We start from the raw sequence: 9,150 nt of genomic DNA, 5'->3' as shown, positions 1-9,150 counted from the left end.
CCGAGCTAGTTTTGCAACGGAAATCCCTCCTCTCTTCCTCCCACCAACAGAAAACCAAGTGCCAATGCCCAGTGCTTTTTGCTTGCTTGGACAAGGAGCCCGCGGAGACGCAGGGCGCAGCCGGACGAGCACCTGCTGCGCCCTCCGAGTCCCCCGCCGCTTACCGCTCCCGGCGGAGGAAGCGGCGGGGCGCTCCCCGCCGACTCGCTGGAAACCACCACTCTTGTTTTGCACCGCCGCCGAGCGCGCGCGGTCCCGGCCTCGGTCACCACATCCGCCAGCTGAGCCGGCTCGGCGGCGCGGGGCGGCACCCGCTCGAGAGCCGCCTCTCGAATCTCGGCTTCCGGCGGCGGCCGGCGCCGGGGACTTGGCCCGGCTCAGCTCCTCCGGGCCTGCCGGGCGAGAGGCCGGGCCGGTGTCCTCCGCGAGCTGGGGTGCTCGCGGCACACGGGTACGGAGCCGGGCACGTTACCGCCACGGCTCCGCGCGCCCCTCGCGTCCCCCCGGCGGGACCCCACCGCTCTCCTCCTCCTCCGCCCCGGCCGCCCTGCTGCACCCCGCCTCGGTCGCCCACGTCCCTCCGTCCCCCGGGCAGGATCCCTCTCGCGTCCGCCGCTGTTTACCTGGAGGGGAGCAGCCAACGGGCAGCTCCGCCTGGAGCGGCGCCGCTTTCCCTCCTCCTGCTTTTCCCGTGTTTCTCCAAACCARAGAACGTCCCGGGCCTCCGGGAGCTCCGGTTATTCTCCGGGCGTCGAGGGCGTTCGAGGGCGACCGGGGGCGACGTGCGGGCCGTCCCCGCGCTCCCGGAGAGCGGGCGCAGCAGGTCGAGCAGGCTGCGCCGAGCCTCGCACGCCCACGGCTGCAGGCGGCCGGCGCCGAGCAGCGCATCCCAGCCCGAAACCTGTGACCATCCGGCAATTAATTTGTGTGATAAACTGCTCTCGGAGCGGCTTTATGTAACCCCGGCGACCCGAGCGCCGGCTGGGAGCGGGGCCCGGCAGGCGGAGCGGCTCCCCGGGGCCGCGGTCTCCCTCGCCACGGCAAAGCGGAGGGCCGCCGCTCCAGCGGCTCTGCAGGGGACGCGAGGGGACGCCCCGGCCCCCAGCCCAGCCTGGTACGCCCAGGACTTCCAAAAAGTTGTTTTAAATCTCTGGACGCAAGCAGCAWGCGTGACCCAGTTTAGCAATGCGAGGAAAAGCTCCCTGGTGCCTGGATACCCCTTGGCGCTGACGGCACATCAGTTACTCACCGGACCGARAAACGCACTTTTTAGCCTTTGCCCACAGAAAACTATTTTTTCCGAGGACGGTTCAGGTAGGAGGGAGGAGGAGATGCAGGAGCAGAGTGCCCGTGGGCCGAGCGCGGCCCAACGCTCTGTGCAGCCCGTCGTCCTGACCCTCCCTGGGAGAGAGGRGCTGCGAGGACAACGTACACGAACACACAGATCCCATCGAGACAACCTACGACTGCCACCTTGGCAGTGSACACCTCGGCCCTTTGCAACGACCACAAAGTCACGAGAAGCCTCGTCATCGCTCCTGGAGATGCAGATTGGAGGCAAYGGCGACAGCCCAGCAGGGAGAGGAAGCCCGAGAACCAAGACACAACTGCTCCCCGTTCCTGAATATCTGTATCTTCTAAATAACAGCACTGTCACAAAGTCAGCTCTTCTCAGCCCTTTTCGTAAGGGCAGCCATCTCCACTAGACATCAGCCAGCTTAAATCCTCCCCAGCTTCTCATAAGCCTCTGCCACGAGCAGACACCCAAAGAGATTCTGCACCCAAATCACCCCCATACGAGACATTCTCGGCACAGCCAGCTTGGGGCATCTGCYGCGTCAGGGGGGTGGAGGGGCAGAAGAGGGAACCAAAAGCATTCCACAACACCAAACAAGGGGAAGATCTGGCCTTAAAATAAATCACTCCACTCCCGCAGCATGACAGACTTCTCCCCTTCTGGTTTTCCCCACGAAGGCAGGGACAACCCTGACGTCTGGTTGCAGATGTTCTCCTACGCTGAACTAGGGGCAGCTCACTGGCAGGGGAAATGCAGTCGAGGCTGGAGTTGTGCCATGGCAAGACTTGACTGTTATTTTCCAGAATGATTCTCTGCTTTGGGGGAGAGAGAAAAACCTCTGCAAACTGTCACTGCTGAAGTGCAAAGGAGGCAGTTATTGGTCSAAACGGGGTCTCCTGCAAGCGGAGACTGCTGTCTATCCCACATCCTCCCCCAAACCCATGGAGATGCTTGCTGCGCATTTAAATAAAACAAAACAGTCGTCAACCACCCCACAATCAGTTATACTGTTGGAGATAAGGTCAGTAATAAAAACCTGGCTGAATACATGCATTTTTATCTTGCCTACGGGGATGCAACATGTGCTGGAAGGACAAACGGCTGTATTGTTCTGACCCAGTCTCTTTGCCATCAATCTCTCAGGCACTGCTGACTCGGCCTTTTGTTTCAGGAGGTGACCACAGTGCACGTGGCCTCTTCTTGGAAGGCACCGATTGCTGCTGCCGTCCCTGCGCTGAGGCCGCGGCTGTTGCCAGCACCATTAGGTCTGCAGCAGCTGCACAGCAACGCGTCCTTCTCGATGCCTTCTCCCGYGGCCGTCAGCGGCGCTGAGCCGTCCCGTCTGAACACGCTCTTTAGGGAAAAGAAGGCACATCTCGGCAGGGGCAGCYCCCCGTTATCCTGACTTCCCACTCGTCTGACCAGCGGCTGGTGCTGGAGTCAGCGGCGAGCCCTTCCGCGGGCGGCCGGGGCGCCCGCACTGCAGCGGCACGTTCGTTACGGCGCTGCTCTTTAACCTCTCTCTATCACGAGGCTTTTGGCCCGCTCCTCTGCCCCAGCCGCACCCAGGCGCCTTCGAGCGAGGACCCGGCTCCCCCRCCTCGACGCCCAGGGCCTGCCGCTCTGCCTCTCGGAGCTACGCGCGGGCCCATTTCAAGAGCGTTGCCCCCAGGTGCTCAGCCAGGGTAAGCGATACTCCTTTCGCACGGTAAACCCAAACCCTCTGCCAGGGCATTTTGCTCGTCGTCGCCCCTCTTCTGCATGGTTCTCCCCCATCGCCAGCCGCCACCTCCCAGTGGCCCCGCACAACACGCATAACCTGTCTACAGGCACCGTGCCACGTGGTGTCCTGCTGCCTCTCAACATTCCCCTTTCCACTCTTCCTTAGGCCTCCGCAGCAAGTGCTTTAGGTYAAAGAATTTGCCTTCCTCGGTATTTTGAATGTGCGTGAACACAGCGATGACTAGCAGAAGCCCCCAGTCTTGAAGAAGGTGTTTCCAGTGCAGTGTCTGCAGGAGCGGCTCCGGGCAAGGCGTTCAGAGCCAGGCTACCGGGGCAGGCAACCGCTTTAGATCTCCGAAAGAGGTACTAGTGGGTCTCCACCATTGCTAAACCACATATGCAGCAATCTTTTTTTTTCCTTCTGTGGATTTTTAACATTGAGATCAGCCAAAAGCGAAGGAGTACTCCCTACATCAAATAGTCCAAAAAGCAACCGYAGAAATTTGCAATAGCTTGAAGAAATAAGACTGTTTTAGATAAATACCGTATCCTAAGAAAAATGAACTGTAAACACTAACTGCTGTAAGTCAACTCCTTCTTGGCAAAAAGGGAGAGACCCCAGGGCAGTGAATTCAGTGCCCTGTTACTTCGCTTCCACGCTCTCCCAAACCCAGAACACAAAGCAAACATTCCCCGAGCCACCACTGAACGGCTCGGATCTCGTGCAATACTTCACTGGAATTTTCCAGGTACTTCTCTGGAGAGATCACTGCAGTTCTGTGACAGAGACCTGACCAGAGCTGGTATTCCAAGGTATGATTCGCATTTTCAAGTCGTTCCTCAAAACACTAACTGGAGCCTGGCAGAAACAACTCAACAAGCAAATCTCTGGCACGAATTGCCCCCAGCTCAGCTATGCAGCTGGTAGCAAGACTTTTTTCRCTTTTTGAGGTGGCTGGAGAAGGCTCTTTGCAGCCTGGGGGATTTTCGGATTTGGCACTGCAAACCCTTCCGTTCAAGTTCCTGGAGCGCTGACACAAACTGGCATTTTGCTTCCAGCAGATAAAACCGTGAACAGCCACTCCAAGAAAAATCAGAACAAGCAGCACAAGGGCACCTTGCGGTTGTAAGGCAAAGCGCTACTTCTCTGCAGGTGTACCTGAYGCTGTATTTCCACACCAGTCCTTTCACCCCGAAGACAAGCTAGYTCCTGCCATCTCGGGAGCATCTGCCTAACAGCACCTTCAGAATAGGACAGTCGGTTTAACTTGCCCTGTGCAACCTCCTGGGAGGAGTTTTGGCAGGGAAGGCCACCATTTGGCCAGGGCACCAACACAAGTTTGTACCAACTTGGTTGCTTCTGTTGTACAGGCAGRCAAGGAAGTATTTATCATCAGCCAAAAAAAGAGCAATCATCCTGGGACACTCCTGCACGACTACTGCTTTGAAAAAGGGGAGCTGTAATGAAGAAGGTACGGAGGTGTAGAAGGAGCTGCTCCCAGGCAGGAGAGGCAGGCACAGGAGCACCAAGGTCTTTGAAAGCCAGAGCTCGGAGTTTGAGGAGGGGAAAAACTCAAGTTTCCAGCTCCATGGAGGCAGCTGGAGGGAACGGGGCCGCACAGCACRCAGGAGGCTTGCAGAGCGCTGACAGCTCGCTCGGTGGGTTTCAAGAGGCGCAGGAACACCGAGTTCATATGCACATGCACGCACCCCAAAGAAAACCCCTAACCCATGAAACCTGTTCAACATCAACAACTCCAGTAGGTAAAACTCTAAAAGCACCCCAAAGCACAAGCTGATTTAGTAAAGGGACTCTTGCACTGGAGCACCTTGCATCTCCCCAGCCCCGGCACGACCTCCAGGCAACCCAAAGGCGTGTCGCTCCCACAKCGAGGAAATGCCAGGGCACAAACAGGGCGAGGACGACGACAGTGAGCACTCAGGAGGGCACAAGAAGYGACCGGATATGGAGGAGGAGGAGGAGAGGAAAGCCCTCCTGTCCCCAGGGAACGTTGATCATCAAGAGGCTTTGAAGGAAAGAGGGACGCGCACTGTGCAAGGAAATCAATCTGCTTACAGAAAGTATCTCTGGGTTGCCTGAAAATGAACATCTTTCATGCCAAGGTTTCCTTTGGGAGAGCATGAACTTTGGACACATTGGAAGGTTAGAAGTAATGGGKTTTTTTTTGTTTTTCTTCTTCTCACCTTTAGCTAAAGATCACAGAGCATCAACAAAATTCCTTTGTTTCCAGGCTGGACATGACAAATCAGCTAAACACCCCGATACTACAGCTAATTAATATGAAAAACCAAAATATTTTCCCTTTAGTCCAATCAAGAACCATGTAATGCTCTTAAGAAAAAACAATCTGTTCCTGTTGGATTTCAGTTTTACTAAAAAATGTCAAACAAACTAAAACCCTTTTCACCAACCTTCCTTCTTGCCTTCCCAAAGTACGTATGCATACATACTTTGCAATGTTTCTTTTTTCTTTCTTAAAAAGTGATTTTTTTTAATATCTATTAGATGGAATTAAGTAGAGGGCCACTCTAAAACACCAGACCAGATGCGGGTACCAGATGCAGGTCAGTGCAGGTGACRATACCCCGACACAGACGTGGACTAGTCCACGTGGTGGAAAAGCCTGCTCTCAGCTCCATGCGGCCCAGGTTCAGCCTGCATCAGACCCATCTGGTCCCATTCCTCCCCTAAACTTACAGGGGCCTAAGAGCGAAACACCAGCCTACAAATCCTTAACCCGCCAGTACTGGATTTTCCCTGCCACCTCTGAACTCCCTAGGGATCACTAGAGCTCGCTGCTGGGGGATGGTGACCATACACACAAAGCACTTTTTTTCGGTTCTTTCGAAACCCATCTTTCTCCCATTTGTTGGCTACTCGCTTAGGTTTTGCAAAGCGCCCAGCCTGCTTCTGCTGCGCTCTGCCCCTTCGGCACATCCGCTCTCATTTGCCTCATCTGTGAAACCCAACAGCTGCAATCCTTGAAATCACTTTTCCTAAAGAAGAGTCTCCAAGCCTAAAATAATGTTACGGCTCATTTCTGAGCTCAATATTCCTGCAGTGCCACGCTTCCCTCGGTGCAACCGTCACAGGTGAGCTAACGTTTTTTATAYTGCAACAGCATTTACAGCTCAACTGTGCTCAGCCCTGCACACGCACCCAGGAGAGACACGCAGGGGATTTCCGCAGTGGGAATTCCTGCAGCCAGGGTAAAGCTCCCAGGGCTAAWAAATTCCCAGTTCTTCTCATGAAAGGATGTCATGGAACGCAGCARACCAGAACCCAAATCTAATTAGATGCAAGACATGTTTGTGTTGGGTAGGTTTTGGCCTCTGTTGCTTTCTTCCAAACAAGCTCTCACTGTGCAAACACACCCCATGACAAAACTGACCTGGCCAAGCCATGCAATCAAATACCACTTTAATATTAAACAGCACAGCAACTTCAAAGCAACCGGGCTCTCCCAAACAATCCCAGAGATCAGCTCCATCCACGGAGCCGTGGCCGGGTTCCAGCTGACGGCTCCGCYGAGCGAAACACGTGTGTTTGCAAACAGCTGAGCACGGCGGGGCAGATCACGCAGGGACACGTTTCCAAGAAACGCTCTGTCTGCCCTCTCGAACAGAGGCCAGGTACATCTGATTTGTGTGGGGCTGGCACACTTTTACCGAGTGGGAGAGAGGATCCCTTTGGCTTTCCATCCAAAATCTCAACTCAGACCTCTCCTGCATCCAACCACCTAAAAGGTATCACATAACCCTGGAAGATTACATGCGGCTGTAAAAATAGCTTTTAGGAGCAAATGCCAGCAACTTCTTCCAACATCAATACGGCAGAATAAAAACAGTATTCACTCTAGCCAGAGAGCACGACARACACCCAGAGCTCAGTCTGACACGTGATCAACTGGCCCATTTGGTTCAGTCTGCTGCTGTGTGACACCAAGGGGGGCAACGTGGGTTAGCAAGACACAATGACTCAACCCCAAGGCTAGGAGCCATTTGCACACTTCCAAAATCCCTCTCAAAATTGGGTTTTGAGGGGTTTGGAGGTTGTTTTTTTACATGCGGGCTCTGCAACAACTGCAGATCTGGCTCACCTGGTCACATCCTGTTCAAGTTTCTGATAAAAACAAAAAGAACTGAGATCTTCCGGCTGAGCAAAATGCTCTCATGCCACCCCACCTCCCAAATAAACACACTCGCACTGATGGAAGCAAGACTCCTGTAAACTGAACCAGGTCAGCGTGTCTCATATCCTGGATGAAAAGATTCTTTGTGCAGAAGAATGCAGGCCCCAAGCAACCTTCATGAGCCAGGCAACGCAGCCAAAAGCTAGTCCAGCACCCTCCTTACATTTCTATTTCAAAGCTTTTCTGAGCRCTCTCTCTGCTCCCTGTGCCACCCTGCTGAAGTCCAGAGGGGTGGGCAGACTGAGATTTCTGCCATTCACTGCAGTTCATGGATTTCCAGGCTTTCAAGTCAAACCCTAACATCATCACAACAGGGATTTTACAGTTCAACAGGCTTCACTGCCAAAAACGTAGGCGTGAGACAACGCTGCCTCACCCCCACCTCCCCTTGCCCTAACTCACATTACAAACATTTCTGTGGCTGTGGTCACCTTGCTTTAACTCACCAACAAGCTGGCTCCAAAGAGCAGCCTTCCAAGTGTGCGCCACGCTCCAGCACCTAATAAGATTCATTTAAGCGGCTTGAAGCTGACTAAGGCTGTTCCACTAAGGAGAGTTTTTTTCCGTTAAGGGCTTAAGCCTAAATCATTCAAACATCCAGGATGAGCAAGCACAGACATGAATGACAAATACAAAAGGGAGAGGCAGGACCTGGGTGAATTAACCCTTGCAAGCTCCAATGCATTCCACAAAAATGGTCCCCCCGACTGAGAAGGGAGCTGCAGGTTTCTTAGGCAGCACTGCCCGTCCTGCAGAAACTGCAGCAGCTCTCAGGGACGSGAAGGCAAGGGATGGGGCTGGCTGGGAACCGACGGGCCCGCACCCGGGAGAGGAGGCCAGGCGCTCCCCAGATCAGCGCAGAGGAAAGGCCATGCCGAGGAGGGACGGGGGCAGCGCGCTTGAACTCCACGCGGGCGCTCAGCTGCTCTTCCCCTTCTCTCCCAACGCTCGCTCCTGCTGCGTCTGCCCAACAGCGTTCCCTCTGGGAAAGGCCCAGGGCCCCYGTGCTCGGAAATGGCGCGTCCGTGTCCACCAGCGTCCATTGCAAGCGGCACGGAGAGGCTGGAAAGGGAGAGAAAGCCTGCAAGTACTATATGGAGAAGAAGAGGATCACATTGGAGCGGAATGATGAAATCCTGTATCAAACACGGAAACGCTCAGATTTTCGTTATCAGCCACATCAGAGAGCCACRCTGCTGAACCACCGCCCCAGCGAGGGGGACACACCGCGCGGCTCCCAGCCCGCGAGCGGGCAGCRCCTCGGGCCTTACCGCGTGCGGTCGAGCGATCTGAACCGGATAGGACATGGCGTGAGGGGGATAGCGCGGCTCAACGGCACGCCAGCTCTGCGTCACGGGCTGGGTAGATCCAGACATGTCGAACGAGCAGACGCGGCGTTCGCTGCTTCCAGGTCGCCGGCACAAAGGATCAGGAGAGGCGAGAGCTCCTCTTCATCGTGTGCGCGCTCTCCACGTCACACCGCAACTGCAAGCGAACAGGAAAGCAGCAGGTTAAGACTCAGTCAACCACAGACCTGCTAAACATCTGAACGTGGAGCCTCCGAGAACGAGCAGAACCCGACCGCCTTCCAGGTTCTCAAGCAGTCCCATCTTCTCCTTGGCAAACACTGCTGCCAAGGTTTTATTAGTGAATATTCCTGAAGCCCAAATGTAAGGTTATTCCAAATCCACCCCAACTGACTGCAGTGATGGGCAACACGGCGTTGCCCGGGAAGCACTCCCCAGCAGCGGCTCAGGCGGGCCCTGCGGGCTGCAGGCGCGTGCATCGAGGCCTCCGASGCCAAGTCTCCCAGAGACGGGTATTTCTGAGGGGTGACCTAGCTCCCAACAACGCCAGTGGTGGTTTTGGTACTTCAAAACGGGCAGAAAGTCCAAATGCAGAAGCAGAGCAAAGGGA

General features: G+C 55.2%; 1 protein-coding gene across 9 annotated transcripts in view; it reads right to left on the bottom strand.

Annotated features, from left to right (window-relative positions):
• NCOR2 (nuclear receptor corepressor 2) overlaps positions 1-8,714 on the bottom strand; it is a 186,626-nt gene extending 177,912 nt beyond the window's left edge. For all 9 annotated transcript variants that reach the window (XM_085321029.1, XM_085321031.1, XM_085321033.1 and 6 more), the window contains exon 1: positions 8,505-8,714. In XM_085321029.1, coding sequence (XP_085177155.1) covers positions 8,505-8,609 — 105 coding nt within the window. In that variant the 5' untranslated portion in view covers positions 8,610-8,714. The remainder of the gene's footprint in view (positions 1-8,504) is intronic.
• Positions 8,715-9,150: the final 436 nt, after the last annotated feature.

Source organism: Rhea americana, unplaced genomic scaffold (genome assembly GCF_003343005.1).
Source record: "Rhea americana isolate MKP2758 unplaced genomic scaffold, rheAme1 scaffold_68, whole genome shotgun sequence".
NCBI lineage: Eukaryota > Metazoa > Chordata > Aves > Rheiformes > Rheidae > Rhea > Rhea americana.
Note: the sequence above shows the minus strand (reverse complement) of the source record. Positions and strands in the feature narration are given on the sequence as shown.